This window comes from Neovison vison, chromosome 6 (genome assembly GCF_020171115.1).
Source record: "Neovison vison isolate M4711 chromosome 6, ASM_NN_V1, whole genome shotgun sequence".
NCBI classification, from domain to species: Eukaryota; Metazoa; Chordata; class Mammalia; order Carnivora; family Mustelidae; genus Neogale; species Neogale vison.
This window is the reverse complement of record NC_058096.1, coordinates 111,585,242-111,606,105: the sequence shown is the minus strand read 5'-3', so window position 1 is coordinate 111,606,105 and position 20,864 is coordinate 111,585,242. Positions and strand designations below refer to the sequence as shown.

Below are 20,864 nucleotides of genomic sequence, written 5' to 3'. Positions count from 1 at the left end.
ACATAATGAAATCATCTGCCTCATCCTGTTTATTTTTCATCCTTCATAATTTGTACAACATTAAGAAGTCAGTTTAATAAATATTTGCGGTAGTCTATTATGAATCAGATATCTGTTGGGTGCTGCTGAAGATTTAATGACAAGTAAGATAGAGTGTCTGTCTCCAAAGAAGTGATACTACAATAATCTAAGAAATGAAGTTCTTTTTTTTTTTAAGATTTTATTCATTTATTTGAGAGAGAGAGAGAGAGAGAGCAGGGTAGGAGTAGAGGGAGAGGGATAATCAGACTTTGGTGCTAAGCATGCAACCCTAGGTGAGGCTCAATCCTATGACCCCAAGAGCATGACCTGAGCCAAAACCAAGAGTCAGGTGCTCAACAGACAGAGATACCCAGGTGCCCCTAAGAAATGAACTTGTAACGATTACACAAAGTTTGTGAAAATAAAAAGCAAAAGAAGCACAAGATGCTAAGGTAACACAAAAGAAGGAGAAATCATATGTAATGAGAAGATCAGAAATGACCTCAAAAGGCAATTCTCGAGACAATCCTTAAAGGGTTCATAGGGTTTCATTAGGTAAAATGGGGTTAGGAAGAGCCTTGTCAACAGCTGTTGTTTTTTTCCAACCCAGCATCCTTTCCGTCATGGGAGATAATTCTTCCAACAAGAGTCCCTCCTTTTTTCTTTGGACAACCACCCTATCCCATTTAGCCCACAGAGTTTAAGTGGCTCTGACTTTAGCATATGGTTCAGACTAGCCAATCAGAGGACTCCATTTTTCTAGTGACAGAGATTGGTTCAGAATGAGCAAATGAACAGTATTGTTATAAAACTGATAGAATGCAAGCCTGGAGGTATTCATGGTCATTTTGCCACACATAGTAAGAACCTGACTGAGAAATAAGCCCACAAAAGTGAAAGAACTAAGATGTAGAGTAAGATGAATTCTTGACAAAGTCATTCAAGTTATTAGATCAGTCGACCCTGAGCTTTTAAGTTAAGTGAGTAAAAGAAAAATTCCTTTTTTTTGTTCAAGTCAAGATGAATTGGATTAAGAGGAGGTAATTCAGGGAGCATTCTAAACAGAGAAACAAGCAAGGAAATGAAGTAGGAAAGCTCAAATCTTTGTATTTCCAATAAGCTCTTTTTATTTCCATGATTTCTTTCTTATATAAATGTATTAGGTAAGTCAAAGTAGCTATCATGACTTCCATGTTAGAAAACCAAGGCTCATGTAAGGTAAATGACTTACCCACAGTAACTCCACTTTCTGCATCACAGTGAAAAAGAACATGGGGAATAAAATCTTATTCACAGTGAGATACAAATCTGTCTCCTAAGCAACTGGCCACTAATCTAAATTAAGACTCTTATTAGAGTATATTCCTATATCAATTCAAATTATTAAGCATACTATGTAAAGTGATCATTGTTCTTCCCATTTGCCCACGAGGAGACAAATCTTTGCTTTAAGGGACTAACACAAGATTGATGATTCAATGAAGATAGAGAAGCCTGTAGTCTTTCTCTATAATACAATTTTCCATATAGATATTATCCTGATGGCTAGTAATGATGAACATTTTTTCATGTGTCTGATAGCCATTTGTATGTCTTCATTGGAGAAGTCTCTGTTCATATCTTCTGCCCATTTTTAATATGATTGTCTGTTTTGTGTGTATTGAGTTTGAGGAGTTCATTATAGATCCTGGATATCAACCTTTTGTCTGTACTGTCATTTGCAAATATCTTCTCCCATTCCGTGGGTTGCCTCTTTGTTTTCTTGACTGTTTCCTTTGCTGTGTAGAAGCTTTTGATTTTGATGAAGTCCCAAAAGTTTATTTTCGCTTTTGTTTCCTTTGCCTTTGGAGAATATCTTGAAAGTTGCTGTGGCTGATATCGAAGAGGTTCCTGCCTATGTTCTCCTCTAGTATTCTGATGGATTCCTGTCTCACGTTGAGGTCTTTTATCCATTTTGAGTTTATCTTTGTGTGGTGTAAGAGAATGGTCGAGTTTCATTCTTCTACATATAGCTGCCCAGTTTTCCCAGCACCATTTAGTGAAGAGACTGTCTTTTCCACTGTATATGTTTTCCTGTTTTGTCGAAGGTTATCTGCCCATAGAGCTGAGGGTCCATATCTGGGCTCTCTACTCTGTTACACTGGTCTATGTGTCTGTTTTTATGCCAGTACTATGCTGTCTTGGTGATCACAGCTTTGTAATAAAGCTTGAAATCAGATAACGTGATGCCCCCAGTTTTATTTTTGTTTTTCAACACTTCCTTAGCGATTTGGGGTCTCTTCTGATTCCATATAAATTTTTGGATCATTTGCCCCAGCTCTTTGAAGAATACCTGTAGAATTTTGACCGGAATGGCATTAAAAGTATAGATTGCTCTAGGCAGTATAGACATTTTAACAATGTTTACTTAATATTATTGTACCACTGTTGAATTCCCAGGCTTTGATTATTATATTATATTATATTATATTTTTATATAAGTTGTTAGAAGAATTTGAATGACAGGTTCATGGAAACTTTACCACCTTTGCAATTTCCTGTAAGTCTAAAATTATTTCAAAATAAAAAGCCTTTAAACTCTTAATTGAAAGAAAATCCTAAATATTAGTTCCTCAAAATTATTGAAGTTTTCAGTTGATCAAGGAGAAAAGTTCCAAAGAAAACCAGGTGCAAGATGACACTTTCACTTTGTTTCTCTTATCTCTATATTTTTTAATATAAACCTACACCAAAGTTATGCCAGCATTACTGATTTTCATTAAGACTCTGTTTTCTGACATGAATTACACTAAGACAATTGGGTTTACTGAAGAATCTTCCATCTGAAAGAAATAATTTATAAACTGTTCCATTTTTTTTCTGAAAAATTTCCATTGGACGAATTCATGTATATACCATTAAATTAAATCAAAAAGTTTGTTTTTATCCATTTCAAGGTTTGTCATTTTTAAGTTTTCTTCTGACAAGATTACTTTTAATATTATTACTTTCCTGAGTGTATTTTTAGTTGTCAGTTTAAGTTTGTGCTTAACTCTACTAATGCTAACTTTCTTCAGGCCAAATTTTGCATCTTAATGTCAAAAATAACATGCAATTCTTCACTTTATTTATTAACTATGTGAAGTTACCATTTGTCATTTTAGTTTTAACAGCTTTAATTTTCTATGTATATATGAATTATTTATATCAGTATTAATACTGTAAACTAACTCTCAAAGTCACTAATAGATTAAAAAGCTCTAACATCATCCAAAAAATATTAATGAAACACCTACACTATTCACCAGGCATTTTCTAAGCACTGTGACTAAATAGGCAAAACAGCCATCCTATTCCCATGGATATTACAATCTTGTGGTATAAGAAAAAGTAAATATAGGTGATTTTGATGGTGATAAATTCTAGGAGAAAATAAAATGTGGAAAAGGGCAAAGTAATAGGATTGAGGGTTATTTTAATATTGAATTCAGGGCACATCTTTCTGAGAAAGTAAAACTTGATCTGAGGCCCAAAGGATGAAAAAGAGGCAATCATATGGTAGTCCAGGGAGAAAATAAAAGCACTTGTACAGTCTGTGGGATAGGGATGAGCTTAGTTTATTCAAGGAACAGGGAAAAAAATCCTTTACAACTATAATATAGTGATTAAACAAAAAGGATTGAAGTGAAATCTTAGGCAGAGAGCATCTTGTGAGCCATATAAAGACTTTTAAGTGATTTTAAAGATCTTTTTAAAAATTTATTTATTTGAGAGAGAGAGATCACAAGTAGGCAGAGAGGCAGGCAGAGAGGCAGGAGAGAGAGAAGCCTCCCCTGCTTCCCGATGTGAGCAGAGAGCCCGATGTGGGGCTCATCCCAGGACCCTGAGATCATGAGCTGAGCCAAAGGCAGCGGCTTAACCCACTGAGCCAGACAGGTGCCCCAAAGTGATTTTAAAGATAAGTTCAATGATGTATGTTTTTTGGGTTTTGGTGGGGTTTTGTGTGTTTGTTTTTTATTTTGTTTTGTTTTGTTTTAAATAATCTTGGCTATTCTATGGAGAATTTACTGTTAGAGTCAAGAATGGAAACAGGAAGATTAAGAGGAATTTGTAGATCACTTCATTAGCCCAGGCAAGAGATTATGGTGGCTTGGACAAAAAGAGCAGTGGAGAATATGAGAACTGGTTGACTTAAGGATACTACCTGATGCAGAGTCATAGAAATTACTGGTATAAGGAAATATAGAGGATGAAGAGGCCAGAGGAATCAAAGAAGACACCTAGATTTTTGGTGTGAGAAACTGGATAGAAAGTGATTTCATTATTGGATTGGGAAAACTCGGTGAGAGAAGAGCTTGCACTTGGTGAGGTATAGGGATCAAGGATTCTGTTTTAGATGTGTGGCTTGAGGTGTCTACCCAGTAAGCCTCTTAGTAATTTCTAATGTCAGCTGGATACATGAGTCTGGGGCATGAAGAAATAGAGAGATGATAGGTCTGTGTCTATAGTCAATGATTCCAAAATAATAATTATAGATCCTGAGGTCAAGAGCAATGTTCATAAAGTGAAGTTAATAGCCTACACAAGATTGGTTATAGGGCAGAGATTCGGAATCCACAAATTCAGGGGCACCTAGGTGTCTCAGTGGGTTGAGCCTCGCCTTTGGTTCAGGGCATGGTCTCAGGGTCCTGGGATCAAACCCACATCAGGCTCTCTGCTCAGCAGTGAGTCTGCTCTCCTCTCCCCCTCTGCCTGCCTCTCTTCCTGCTTGTGATCTCTCTTTCTCTGTCAAATAAATAAATAAAATCTTAAAAAAAAAAAAAAAAGAAATCCACACATTCAGAAAGCTTTGTTGGGCAAGATGCTAGTCATTGGGGGTAACACATAGGGGATCTAAGAGGTAAACTGAGGGTCCAAGTGTTTCAGAGATTTTTCTACTGATAAATAACTTATAAGCAACTGAGCAAAGTCTTGGACCCAAGTCTCTTGACTTAAGTGTTAGAGTCCTCTCTTCTATAAAATACTGTTATTATGAGCAGTAAAACTCTAATATTTAGCAAAGGATTTATGGTTCTTATTTTTCAGAAAGGATAGAAAAAAAATTATACTCAGAATTTTCACACAATGTTCCTTAGAACACCAGATTTCCTCATAGATTGGATGACCATGCGATTTATTATCCAAACCAAGATTCTTTTGGAAAGAAAGGAAGTGTTCTTATTAACAATGTTGGAACAACAGATATTCCTGATGGTTTGGGGAGAAGATATGGGAAGGCAAGGAAGTAACATACGCCTGTTGCAACAATCACATCAATTAGAGCTGCTCTATTTTTAACAGGTTTATATATTTGGGTTTCAAGTAAAATTTTATTTTTAAAAAGTTTTTTGCTTCTAAAAAAAATTTAAAAAACACTATACTATGCTTGCCTAGCAACCTCTAGCTCTGACAGTGTTTTCAAGTCCACAAAGATCTATATTGTCTATGTTCCTATTCATTTTTCAAAACCAAATGCAAATCCTATCTCTCCCACTTGCCCTCCCATCTACTGAAGGTAAAAATTGATATTTTATTCTATCACATTTCATTTAGATCTCCACTTAAATATTTCATCCAGTTTTCTAAGAATTAGAGTCAAAAGTGTGGCTGTTTGTCTATATAAGTAAACCAAGGTTTCTTTACCTTGGGACTATTGTTACTTTGTGCCAAATAATTCTTTACTGTGAAGGACAATGTCCTCTATATTTTAGGATGTTAAGCATCCTCAATAGCCTCTCCCTACCAGATACCAATAGTATCCCCACCCCAGGTGTGAGAACCAAAAATGTCTTAAGACATTGCTAAATGTCCCCCAGGAGGTAAAAATCATCCCCTGTTGGAAAGCACTGAACTAAAGGAAGTATGCATGATGTAACATGAGTATTGAGATAAAACCAATCCAGTCTTGGGCTGCAAATAAGGCACTCATGAGCTGTGTGACTGTGAGCAAGTTATTCAACCTCTCTGAATTTTATCGTTCCTTTTCCATTAAAAAATAATAATAATAATAATAGGGTCAAAGGAAGAGGGTGGCTGTGAAGATTAAACGAACTTTAATAACTGAAGGGTTTGTGTATAAGCTCTCCATGTACAGATACACATATTCGTGTATTTTAGGAAGGGCTGGGGAAATGGAATGAGATGAGGCTGGAACGTGGAGACATATTGCAAAGGCCATTAAGGAAGCCTATTACCAGGAATCAACAAATACTGTCAAAAAATCACTGACAATATCATCATCAAACTATGACTTCTTGAAGACCAAAATGCAATTCACCTCGACATTTCCATTGCAAACACCCTCTGGACTGTCAGGATATCTTTTCCTAGCTCGATAAATGTCTTTAGATTAGATGACCGGATGCTTCTCCAGTCCTCATCATCAGCTTCATTCAGAGAAGCCTCTGTGGCCTCAGCATCTAAGTGCTAGAAGAAAAAGTTGACACTATTTCATACTCCATGAACCTGGCATTTCATTAGCGTCAGATGCACTTCATTTCTAGTCATTTTGGTGAGCCCTCTAAAAGGAGGAGGGACCATGAAGACAAAGTGACAAGTAGCACATTGAAGGAAAGGCAGACAAAAGGCCAAGTCTGCAAGCTGGCTTTTGAGCATCTCAAGCACCTGAACTCAATCTGTGTGACAGGAACGCCGAGTCATCTGATATGAATGCCACCAGCCACATTCTTTTCTCTAAAAGCTTTTATACACCCACCCTTGGCTCCTTCTTTTATTCCAGTCTTAAAGACAGAGGGTCAAGTTTTAACAACTCAAATTACATAGGAGCTGAGTGCTGCTTGGGGTAAAGTATAGCAGTGTGTGTGGGTGGGTGGGTGGATGTGTTGGAGGTGGGGGGGAGAGAGGGTGGTGGGAGCCCGGAATGTTCTTCTTGACTCTACAGCAATTATTTACCAGCTGAGTGACTGGGCTCCTGGGCTGCTTCAGGTGCCGTCTGCCAGCAGTTCACTGCCTAGAGTCTCAGTTTTCCTTATTACAACCATAACTTGCTTCCTGTTTACACTAAGTAAAGAGACCAGGTTTCATGCCTGCAGGCCCACATTCCTCAGCTGAGCAGGTTTTCCAAACCTTCAGGCTATAAGTTTCCCTCTGTAGGAAGTGAAGCATGCTGGGATAAAGAGCAAGTCCATCCAACACCCAATCCTGGAAACCAATTGAAAAGCCACACAGCTGGATAGAATGTTTCTATCATCCCGGTACATTTCACCTGGAATTATTTTTATGGAGAGGCTGTCACTGTGGGTATGCTCAGGTGTGTAGAGAGAAAAAGGAGGCTGAGACAGAAGCTTCTTTCCTCTAAGAGAGGTTCCTCTACATCCTGATTTTCATCCTCTTCCTATTCCATTCCCCCAATTCTTCCCAATCAACACACACTTGTTCTAAATTTTAGCTAAAACTAAGATTTAGATTTAGATTTAGATTTAGCTAAATCTATTCAAGAAGATTTCATATATCTTGCAGCTTCCAGCCACTTTATTTTATTTTAAAATGTCTTTTCTCACATCTTTTGATGCTTACATCTCTCATACTTTGAGTTTCACTTCAAATGTTATCATACCTGCTAACTTTCAGATTTACTTTTTCCCTCTTGTGGGCTCCCGTAGAAACTTGTGTCCCTCTATCAACTGTCTTAGCGTATGAAATTATAATTTGTTAATTACCTTTTTTTGCTTTCTCCCTCTACTCTCCAAGTGTCTGGAGGGCAGAATCTGTTTTATTCTTCTCAGTATCCCAGCTTACTAGCTCATTGTTTAGTATATAGTATTCAATGCTAGATGGTCAACTCAATGAATATTTGTCAAATTGATGTGAAGGGAAACTAAGAAACTAAGGATGTGAAGTTACATTTGATTGCCAAAACATGAGTTCACTTTCATACTTCCCTTGAAAAGAAGGGTAAATATGCCAGAAAAGAGTAAAAATGATTGGTCTATACATCCCTTTAATTTGATTATAGATCATTCATGACCCATTCACTATTATTCACCACCTCTGGACTAGGTCATTAGTTCACCCCAGCAAGACTGTCCTCATCCTAAGAACCCAGCAAGGCAACAGTTAAAACAGGGGAAATGAGACTACAAATTACAGATATAAAGTGGATGAAACAATCAAGGATAATTGAGTCTTGTCATAAGTATAATATATCACATTCCATTATATCAATAAATATACACATACACATATGCACAAAGAATTTCTTCAGGTTTATACCCATTTCCTCGCTTACTAGTAAATTGATTAGGTTGGAAATAGAGCATTTTATTGTAATACCTTAGTCAATTCATTTAATCACTCTAAGTATACTCATTTTAAAAATAGAGATAACTATCTTGACCTCACAGGATTTTTGTTAGTTGAATTACATGAAAACATGTAAACTGTAATCAATAAATATCATCTGATTATACTATATTACATGAGATTATTTTTATATCTTGTAACAAGAAAGTCAATGCCAAAAAATGATTATTTCCTATTTTTACATCTGTTTTATATGAGTAATGCAAAGTATATGCATACACAGATTGAAACAGGTTGGTGAGGCTCAGAGACAAGTAAGAATGTCTGGAAAGAGGCCATTTGACCATTGTATCTGCCAGATGTAGAATGCTATAGAGTTAGTGAGATGAATACAAGAAAAAAAAGATGTATTTTGAAGCTGTATTGCATTACTTTGATAGTAATTTTTTAGATAAGTCTTAAAAGACTTAGAGATCGTATGAATTTGGATTTAAACATAATTAATGTGTCCATTGATGATCTTTCCTATGGTAACTGCCTGACCAGCAAAGCCCATGACTCAGCTTTGACCCAAAGTTATATGATTTGAGACCTCTATTACCAGTTTTTCTTTCTCTCTTGAGCTTCAGACCTAAATTTCTAGCTGCCTGAAACCAACTAAACTCCATGTTCCATGATGTTCTAAACTCAACAAGTCCTACACTGAACCTTCAAACGTACTCTCCTTTCAGTTTTCCCCATTGAAATTGATGGAATCACAATCTACCCAAACCAGAAACTATATCATCTTCAACCTCTTTCTCTCCTCCACCTTCTATATCATGTAAGTTACCTGCTTCCATTAATTCTGTGTCTTGAATATCTCAAAATTTCTTTATTTTCTCTCCATTCTTACTGACCTTAACTTAAGCCCTTATACCTATTATTTGAGCCATTATAATCATGATAGGAATATATGAGATAAAATTCCATAAACTCCAGATAAGATAAATTACTCTGTTTCTACGAATGTTACTTGTACTTTCATGTGCCTCCACTCTTCTTCATTTGATCTAAACTTCTAGTTTAATCAACTAAGTACTCATTTAAAAATCTTTGCATTTTTATCTGCCTCCTCTGTTAAGCAATGTCTTCCACAAAGATATAAATCTTGTCTCATTTATGTTTGCATCCCGAACAATAATACCCATACTTTGTAGATGTCAGAAAATACTTGTTGAATAAATAGATCTCAGGTACCATACAAGAAAAGACTCTGAGTAAGAATAAATTTGGATTTTTTTAAGGTATTTCTTAAATAAGTTATTCCATTGGATTGTACATAATTTGAAAATTTTGGCCATATGTAACCCAGCTGTATAGGATTCCTTTTTCTCTGCTATAATGGACTTGTTAAATTACTTCAGGTATTCAATTTAGTTATGCAATTTCCCCATATTTTTCCACTTTTTCCCATTTCATTTATAAGGGGAATGGAAAAACTAGTTTATATCATCCTTTTAAAATCTTATGTTATGCCAAAATACTCACATAAAAGAAATTATATATCCACAGAATCATCTTTCTTCTTATTTACTCATTTACATTAATATAACTGAGTGTTAATCAAGGCCTATCTTGGAAAGTATCCTAAGCACAAATAATATTGTGACATAAAACCAACAACAAAAAAGAAATTGAGACTCAAAGAACTGGATCAGAGTATTCATCATCTGACATCACAGATGGAGATCATTTGTTTTCATAGAGAATCAGGACTTGGGGTGGCCTTTGAATAAGAAATAGTTGGCAAATGAAAATGCCAGACTGTTGCCAGGAAGTTAAAAAAAAATAAAAATAAAAATAAAAAGCTTTGGAAGAGTAGATTAAGAGAAAAACCTTAAAGGAAATACACTTGACAGATCCACAAAATAGTTTGATTGATTGAAAACCAACCAACTAAACAACCATTCATTATACTCACATCCACACATGTGAGCTCAAGTGCACACACACACACCTGCTATCTTACTCCCATCTAACAGGAGCTTTATAAATATTGAGTTTTCCTTTTAGCCTTGACTAATAAGAAGGCTTATGTAAAATTAATACTCCATTCTACTAACCACATTCATTGTATTTGGGAGTCAATTATTCTATCCCTCCATTAGACATTTTGCTTCTTATCTTCCTTTTAAAATTATTTTATTTTGTGTGTATATATATATATATATATATATATCAGAATAAAACAAAGTACCATCAGAAATTAGAATAATGCTGTGTCATTTCTCTGCAGTGAATAGAACTTATTCTTTAATCCCTTACCCTGAACGTATTTCAGCAAAGGACACTCAGGGAGTAAGAAGTTAATGCATCAGGTATGAGGAATAAGAGACTGGCTCAGAAAGTGATGGATGTAGAAACCAAGGCTGTTGGTATTTATTTTAACTTACAATAAAATACAATTACTATTAATGCAAAATACATATTATTTTAATGACCAGAACTAGACTTTCTTTAAAGGTGGGAGGTTACTTTGGAAAAATATATTATTAAGCATTTGGGGTTGGATTAGCAGGTGTTAGAAAAAAAGAAACAGACAAAATAATCTGAACTATTAATAAGAAGAAAAGAAGAAGGAGGAGGAGAAGAAGAAGAAGTGGGGGGGAAGGAGAAGGAGAAAGAAAAAGAAAGGAGAAGAAGGGAAAGAGGAAGAGGAAAGACAAGTGTTTGGGGAAGAGAAAGACAGGATCCAGAGGAGAGGAGAAAGGATTGTGAAGCAATGTATCAGAGTATTATAATTAATAAGGATTTTAAAAACAGGGACGCCTGATATTCCCTGTGAAGTCTGGACTCATTATGATATAAATTCCCACTCCATCTCACTGAAGCCCTCAGCAAGTCTACTCTCACATCAGTGCCTTTGTGTAATGGGTTTTGTTGTTCTCATTGGTTTTCATTCTGTTCTGTTTTGTTGCATTTGGGTAGTAGAGTCAGGTTAGGGGCTGATGTTGAAGCTTGGGCTTGTAGCATCGTGAAACTGGACTATTACATGATCCATATAATGAACTAACTCAGTGTCTGCAATTAGCTGGAGGTTAACCTGGAGACCATAAGCCCCTGAGGACGTTTGCATCAATCTTGTAAAGACCATTGATCTTTCTGAGAGCAGAAGGGATTTAAGCCAGCTCCATCTATATATTAGAGAGAATGAAGACTCCATCTATTTTATAATCACATATGTTTTTGCCTCAAATCCTTTTTAAAATAGGGGGTTTATCAATCAAAAATATATTTATACATATGCATACTTGCATGAATAGATGTGTTGGAAACAACACAGGCAATGCAATGCATGCTGTCCCTCCACAGAAGGACTTGAGATGTATGTTGCTAATTTTTGAATTTATACCAAATAGAGAGTTGTGATGCTTGGAAGTGAATGACAGCATATAAAAGTAAATGTAGAAAGGACAGAGAAGGCAAGAATTTCTTCGTCTATCCCATTTAACCTTACAGTGCTCCAATGAAGTTAGGGGCTTATGGTTTCCAGGTTTACCTCTGGCCTATAAGCACACTCCTATGTGTATATAGATTTTACTGAAAATATAAAAGTCTGATCTTTCTCAGCATTTATAGCTCCAATTGTTTCACTTCCTGCCTACTTAGTGTGCTAGCACTGCCTGAATTTCCCTAGGGGGGATGAAAGAAGAGTAGAAAGACTCTCCCTGCCACTACCCCTCCCTGATAAAATCTATTTGGGGAGATGAAATGGAAAGACATAAAAATACTCTTAATTAACTCCTGATTGCTCTATCGTGTATAGGGCATTTGTATACACATTATCTCATTTAACCTTACAGTGCTCCAATGAAGTTAGGAGGAAGGGCAGTGATCATCTATATGTCCATTTTAGAGATGAGACTACCAAGGTCCAGAAAGAAAAATGACAAACATGACCAGAGGGCCATATCTAACTTTATGCTTCATACTATTCCACACTCCTTCTCTGAATAAAATTATTAGAATTTAATGACATACATAAAATTATATGTATCCTTTCAGCAATAAACAGAGTCAGACACAAGTATTGTGATTTTTAAATAATATTACACTATAATTTTTGGTAAGAAATTAGCAAGGAGGAATCAATATGGTTAATATAAACATTATATATTTTTTTATTTTTTAAAGATTTTATTTATTTATTTGACAGAGAGAGAGATCACAAGTAGGCAGAGGGGCAAGAAGAGAGAGAGAGGGAAGCAGGTTCCCTGCCGAACAGACAGCCCAATGCAGGCCTTGATCCCAGGACCCTGAGATCATGACCTGAGCCAAAGGAAGGGGTTTAATCCACTGAACCACCTAGACACCCTGACATTTTATATTTTTAATAAATAAAACAACTCCACTGTTTACTAAAAAGTACTGCAAACCTTATAAAGTTTGTATCTGTATAAACCCAGGTTGTTTCTTACCTTTTTTGTTTGTTTTTTGGAACACTACATGTTTTAGAAGCACACAGCTTCACCATCAAAGGTGATCTAAGAGTGATGCCCAAACTGCCTACCTCACAAATTTCGAGGAACTTCTCGTTGGAATATTTCATAGGGTGCTCAGTGAAGGTCGCATAAGGCACCTCAGTGGACCATGGGTTCCAGCGGGAAAAGAGGGACTGCTGTTCCAGACTTCCCCAGTAGATCCTAAGGCCTTCTCCTTGTCTCCTACAAGAAAGGAATTTCCTTTAGATTAGCCATTGCCATTAGATTAACACATAAAGAAAAGGATGGGAAAGTAAGGTTGTGTCTCAGTTAACCTTTATAATAATGCTAAATGACTTGCCTACTAACTAATTGATTATTCCAGAAATTTAGGAGGTAAGAATAAAAGGATAAATTCAATTCCAAACATGATGAGTTCTGGGTGTTGTTGAGAATCCTATATGGAAATGCCTTGCTGGAAGTGTGACTCTGGTGCTGAGGACCGAAGCCAGGGATGGAAATAGGGATATCAATCTCATGCCAATATTCCAATGGTAATGGTTAAATGGGAAAGGACAGGAAGATTCAAGGTGGTGGGACAGGAACTGAAGTGCTGAGGTGGCAGAAGGTTTCAGGAAGGAGGGGAATGACAGCAGTTCCAGTTTCTACAAAAAAGAAAAAAAAAAATGCAAGCAGGAAATGACTGAGAAGAGACATGAGACATCAAGAACAGTAGCGTATATATGATCCTTAAGAGGGATGATGACCGATTCAAAATATCTGTGACTTCAGCTTTGGTTCTCTGTTCTCTGCACACATTCCAGGCAGCAAAGTTGCAGAAACAAACATATCAAAGCTCGTAAAGGAATTGTGCCTGCCTTTTCACACCCTACCTGGTATAACCGAGGCCTGGTCATCTGGTAAACCCAAGTGCAAAAACAAGAGGAAGCTTGGGAGTGATGGGAGGGAAGTTGTGGCAGGAGAGTGTGGCCACGTTGAATAACAAAACTGTAATTCCTGTGGTCTCTTCTTTTACATGTGCCCATCAGAATTTATGGTTTGTGGTTTTAGACATTTCTAAATGCAAAGAGATCCCTGGAGGTTAAGCTAAGCTCAGGTGCTTTGCATTCAACAAGCTTTAAAACTAAGTTGCCTGTAATTCTAAACAGCCCCATGGAACATCATAGAGCTCTCATTTCTTCTAGAAATTAAATCCTGGGATCTAGAATAAAAACCCAGAGCTTAATTGTGGTACCTTCACAAAGCTGTCACTTCCTGTATTAAGGAAGAATACCTTTGGGAATGCTATTGTGGCTTCTGGGTGTTTATCCAAGTAGAGATGTGTATAAACACAATCTCACACAGAGACATATGCCACCCCTCTTTCCCATTGGCTGATCTCTGAGATTCTATTTTCAAAAGAAAATAAGAAAAGAGTCTGGTTCATTCTACTGCCCAGTTCTCAGATTTTTGATCATTATGTTTGAAAGCTGACACTGAACCATTTTGGTTTTTTTACTTAATCCCTCCCCACAAAAGAAAAAAAAAAAAAAGAAGAAGAAGAAGAGAGGAAAAGAAACATATTGTACATACCCCTAAAGTTCCCTTTCTAACCTCTTACCTTCCCAGCTGCTATGCTGACATTTATCATCCCTTACCCCCATACGTTCCTTCATTCTGTTTCTTTTCTTTCTTTCTCTCTCTCTTTCTCCCCCCCCCACCCCCACCCGCCAGGCCTGGTGTTAAACTCTAAGCTCAGTGAATATTCTATGCATGCTGGCTAATGGAGCCTTCTGGCTTTAGTCCATTCAAACAACTTGTACAATGGAATTATTTACTGCTTCATATGTCAATTTATGTGCTCAGTGCAATTTTGCTTTTATCCAAAGGCAATGAAAATCTGCCAAAATAGCTTCTCTAATAAGTACACCTTATATTTTTTTACCTTAGGGAAACCTCAAATGAAGTTTAAGCGTGAAATTCAAGAGGGACCCTATTTCTAAATAACCAATCAATTTGAGCATGACAGTGACATTTCTCAGAAATGTAGCATACTTCTAAATATACAAGTTCATACTCAGCCATCAGAAAGGATGAATACTTACCATTTACATCGATCTGGATGGAACTGGAGATATTAAGCTGAGTGAAATAAGTCAATCAGAGAAAGACAATTATCATATGGTTTCACTCATGCATGGAATATAAGAAATAGAAAAGAGGATCATAGGGGAAGGGAGGGAAAACTCGATAGGAAGTCATCAGAGAGTGAGAAAAACCATAAGACAAGACTATAGGAAACAAACTGAGAGTTGTTAGAAGGGGTAATTGGGTGATGGGCATTAAGGAGGGCATGTGATGTGATGAACACTGGGTATTATAAGCAACTGATGAATTACTGAACACTATATCTGAAACTAGTGATATACTATATGTTGGCTAATTGAATTTAAATTTTAAAAGAAAATAAATAAATAGGCATACAAATTCAGCCAACCTTCTCTCTTAAGTTCCGCTGGTGATATCTAAGAAGATAAATCTGCAACTAAGAAGTCTTTCCAAAGGTAAAACTAAGGCAACGCTTCTCAACAAAGACTTTAGTACGAGAAACCTATGAAAATCTGTCATTTTCTGTTCTGTCAAATGTCATTAGAATAATTCTGGGAATATAGATGCCTTTATGACCAGGAGCATTCTATTAGTTACTTAGGCTCACCATGAAAGATAGCATATGATGTAACAGAATAAAGTGAAAAATGCAAAGAATAAAATGTCATGTATAATTTTGTTACAGTCTTTGTTCTGACGCTTAATGCTGTGTGACTATGAATGAGCTAGTTTCATTTTCTAAATCTCAGTTTTACCTTATGCTCTTTGGCATGTTTCCATGTGACACCTCATGACCTCAGTAACTATGTAAATGGTGTAGACAGCTACGGACATGATGCTACTGACATTCATCCAGTCAAGGACATACAAGATCTGAAAGAAACCTCTGGGTTATGGCTTCAGTTTAGAGGCATCAAATTAGCCCCCTGAACACCTCCTCTGGTGCAAAGACTACACCAAGCATTGTCCCATGATTCCTAGGGAACTTCAGCACCTACCATGATACCTCACAAATATGTAAAAGCACAAATCCGCCACCGGTGATGGAATAGCATTTTAATGTTTATAAACTAGAGAACTTCATAGCTAGAAGGGCTCTTGGAAGGTAAAACCCAGTGCCTTCTTTCTGGATATGAGAAAACTGATACAGAAGGATTAGAGCTTCCTTGAAGCATCATTATACACACGGCTGAGCTGTTGAGAGCCCTGGTCTCCTAAGACTTCATTTAGGGGTGTTTTCACCATTCTGGGATATCATCACAAAATGCATTCCAAGTTAAGGTCCTGCTTTTGCACAACACAGCCTTATTTCCAACTGACATATAGTTAAAAGACTTGCCCTGAGGAGACCGTCATCATCTGTAGGCAAAAGGCCTGCCCAGAGATCACAGCTAAAAAAGTAAAAAAGAAAATCGCAGTCGCAAAAGGAACTGTGTGTGTGTGTGTATGTGTATTTATGTGTATGTGTATATATATATGTGTGTATATATGTGTGTGTGTATATATATATACACACACACATATATACACATACACACATATATAAATATTTATATAATAATATTATATATAAATAAATATTTATTATATATATTAAATACATAATAATAAATTATATATAAATTATATATATACACACATATGTATACTTGTGTGTGTGTATGTGTGTGTGTGTGTATACTATTTATGAGATTGCAGGAAAATAAGTTAGCCCTGGGAGTGAAGAGAGAAATTAAGAAATTATAAACAAGTTATGTCTTCAGGGTAAGAAGACTGATCTTTCTCACCGAGCTGCTATGGTCAAGTTTATCAAAGTGGGGGTACAGTTCTGGATAAAGAATGCAACACCAAATTATTATTTTTTTTTTAAGAGAGAGAGAATCTTTTTTTTTTTTTAAGATTTTATTTATTTATTTGACAGATAGAGATCACAAGTAGGCAGAGAGGCATGCAGAGAGAGAGGAGGAAACAGGCTGCCTGCGGAGCAGAGAGTCCGATGCGGGGCTCGATCCCAGGACCCTGGGATCATGACCTGAGCTGAAGGCAGAGGCTTTAACCAACTGAGCCACCCAGGTGCCCCCCAAATTATTAAGTAAAGAAAAATTTGCCAGCTTTCTGCTCCAAATCATATTTTGAGTGTAAACCCTGGCTTTGAGTGTTATATACCATCTTTCCAATCTTTAGGTAATAACAACTTCATGAGGAACAAGAGGATAACAGGTGAAAAAGTGTTTTGTATGCCATAAGGCATTGTCCCACTAGCAAATATTGAGTTCTTAGTGTATACCATAATGCTTACAGTGTACTGTTAGAAACTTTATATTTTTTTTCCAATTTATTTATTTTCAGAAAAACAGTATTCATTATTTTTTCACCACACCCAGTGCTCCATGCAAGCCATGCCCTCTATAATACCCACCACCTGGTACCCCAACCTCCCACACCCCCCCCCGCCACTTCAAACCCCTCAGATTGTTTTTCAGAGTCCATAGTCTCTCATGGTTCACCTCCAGTTCCAATTTACCCAAAAGCACATACCCTCCCCAATGTCCATAACCCTACCCCCCCTTCTCCCAACCCCCCTCCCCCCAGCAACCCACAGTTTGTTTCATGAGATTAAGAGTCACTTATGGGGGCTTAAGTGGGTAGGAGAAGAATCCATGAAACAAGATGGGATAGGGAGGGAGACACTTTATATTTTTAAATTTTATTTAACTGTTACAGAATTTTTCTAAACATCTTTGGTATAAATAAATGAATTTAATAAGAAATATGATAAAGAATATGACCAGGCTTAATCAGATCTGCAAGACAAGAACCACTAAAGGAACAGACTAAGAAGGGGGAGGAGAAATACCAGGACCCCTACATATACAAAAGCAGAAAAACAAATCTCTAGAACAGAGAAAAACAGAAGGTTCTGGAATATTCTACATTTTTCTTCACCTATTGATCTCTTCCTCCACCTGACTCTGAGTCTCTGGATACTTATGAGTTTAGCTTCTGCTTTATCAGTGTTTTGATGTGTATAACTTCCTACTTACATTAAATCCATCAGAGACTTCCATTCAGCTGAAAACACCCCTATAGCTCTTTTTTCTTCAGACTGAATCAACATGGTTCTGTAAAACTTTTCTAATAATTCAAAAATAATCTTTTTAATTGCCTCAGAGGTGATTCCCTGAAATAGTCCCAAGAAGTTTAACTTCACTCCCATAATGTAATTAGCATATTCTCTGTACAGTACAGTGTATTGTTGCAGGTAGAGAAATGAAGCCCATCATCCATTTTACTATCATCTCTTTCCCATACCTCAAACAGGTACGAATAGAAACCCACAGATCCCTTTATAAAAGCAGAAGTTCACCCATTACAATTTACTTCATTCCCGTTTTCTATCATCAGGAAAACCATCTGGATGTGGCCTCCATTCCCACAGTAGTAGAAGCAAGAAAGTCAATGTACCCTTCACTTCTGATAAATTTCAAAACCTTCCAGAAAGATATAGAAGTAGAGGAAAGTCTCCATAAGGATTCATAAGAACTTGGTGGAAGAAGAGTGCTTATAACAGTTGGAGATTTTTTGGATCCCGGACTGAGTTAGAGGCCTTTTAAGAGATATGTTTCCAATTTTTTCATTTTATGGATGTATAAACTGAGGACCAGAATTTTCAAAGATCAGCGTTCTTCCTTTAGTCTTGTTAATTACATGTTCTACTCAGTGACTCAGACTAGAATTCTACTCAAACACAGTTGTTGTCAGGATAGAAACCTAAGCAATTACTACTTTAAACCATCATAGCAGCTGAAGAGATTTGCCTTCTACACCACAAAAAACAAAGGCATGTTGAAGAGATGAGGTTTATACAGAAGAAACTATCATCCAAGTGCCAAAGGACCAATCATGAAAAATAAATGAACACCACAAAAAAAGGAGCTCCAAGTTGAATGGAGGGAAAACGTTCTTTGATAACAATTTTCATAAGACAATACATTATTTTTGACAGGAAAGACTCCTGTCCTTGAAGTCATTTTTAGCTGAACCAGAAAACTATGCCACCCAGTCACCAGACTGAGTTAATTTGCTCATTCCACACATTCTACTACCTTCAGAGAGAAGCCATGTATCCTTCAGCATAGTACAACATAGCGGTCGTACAACATAGCTATTCTTTCTCTTGACTTCCCACTCTCCTTCCACCCTGGCCTTCACAGAGGCTGAGCTAAGGCTTTCAACCACCTGAGAGAAGATGTGAATGAGGAGGCAAGTCCCCTGAAGGAGAGATGGCAACTTCTATTATTACTTCCATCAGCTGCCCCTCCTTTCTACTCATCTCAGATCTCAAAGCTCTACCACAGAATTAAAAACATAGCTCCAGGCACCAAGCCGAGATTTATGAGGAAGCACAGACATTAAGTCCTGCTCTAAACGCAGGGCGTGTGCTTGTAAGTATGTGAGCAAACAGAGGGAGGACGCAGGGGAGGAGAGCAGCTGCCCAGGGGAGAGAGCTGTTCAGAACAACACAATATATTTTCTTTATGTCTCCTTTTTCCCTACCTTACAGCCTATAGTGTTGAAAAGCAGACCTAGAACCATGAAATGTTAGTCTCTTGCTTATTTAATCTGGACAAAAGTGGGGGGACAGAGTTGGCACCCTGGAGGGTATTCAATGCTTCTTTTTGCTCATTGAATGACCTCAGATGAAATATTTTCCATGACAAGAACCCCAAAGACGCTGGCACAGTGTCAGACAATAAGATTTGCAGAATGTGTTTACATTCTCTCTGTGTCCCCAGGCTGTTCTAACCCATCGGCAGGTGGTGCCTTTATCTGCTCTCTTTGCTCACCTGGCTCCCTCCCAGAAGTTGCCAGGCCCTTGGGCTCAGTGAGATTAACCATTTCCTGGCATGGGAAACCAAAAAATTACGTGGGTTATTTTACATGAGGGAGAAGTAAGTGATAAAGTAAAACAGACCAGTAGTGTCCCTAAAGAAAGAACTCTAGGACAATGTGGTGTCATAGCAAACACCTTGGATGACAGATAGGACCTGGGTTCAAAGACTAAACCTGCTACTGACTTGCTGGGTAATTTGAACCATTTCTTCTCTCTGGGTTCCAGGGGACCATCTATAAAAGTAGTAGTTGAACTAGATCACCTCTAATCTCCTTTTATGCCCTGATAAATTAATATCTATTATGAAAAAAATAATTTATATCCTACCAGTTAGACAAAAAGCCAAAGGAGAAATTAGTGACTGAGAAATTCCTAGAGGGCTGCTGAGACTTTTTCTTCTTCTAGAGGAAGAATGGATCTTAAACTACAGAATAAAAGATGTAGGATTAAACCAGAATCAGAACCCAGAGAAAGTGAGATGAATTAGAAAAAGAGCTACAGAAAAAGGCTATGGAATCTCTCAGGATGAAAGTCCTGAAAAGAAATGTTTATTTGCTTGGGAAACTTAATGCTTGTCCTTGAGGGCTCCATGTTCAGGGCTGAGGTGAAGAAGACTAAGGTCCAAACCAGAGGTCCAACCTAAGATCTTGTGACTCACAGTGTTAGTGTATATATCTGTGTGTGTGCGCGTGCACACGCGTGCATGCCTACATACATACACACACAGCTAATGTTTAGGCTAAAGTTACAGTGTGCAAGGTACATAGTAATCACTCCATAAATCCATGTTTAATAAAGATGAATGAATAAATAAATTCACAGAATTCATAAGCCAGTTAGGATGCCTATGAATGCGAATGCCATATCATTCCATTCATAAAATCTTACATGTTGTGGTAGTAAAAGCCCTGAATTTGTAGTCAGTAAAATATGGGTCTAAACCTATTACTGATGCTAACTTTCTTTGTGGCTTAGAGCTGGGCACAGCATCACTGAGCCTCCATTTCTATTTGCTACAGTCTGATTATTTGTGTCCTACCAACATGTATATATTAAGATCCTAATGACCAAGATGATGAAATCAGGAGGTGATGACT

The 20,864-nt window shown here is 37.1% G+C and overlaps 1 protein-coding gene across 2 annotated transcripts in view; it reads right to left on the bottom strand.

Moving 5' to 3' along the window:
* The window catches only part of TPRG1 (tumor protein p63 regulated 1), a 148,209-nt gene that overhangs the window by 3,729 nt on the left and 123,616 nt on the right, over positions 1 to 20,864 (bottom strand). For both annotated transcript variants that reach the window (XM_044251983.1, XM_044251984.1), the window contains exon 5: positions 12,854 to 13,007. In XM_044251983.1, coding sequence (XP_044107918.1) covers positions 12,854 to 13,007 — 154 coding nt within the window. The remainder of the gene's footprint in view (positions 1 to 12,853; positions 13,008 to 20,864) is intronic.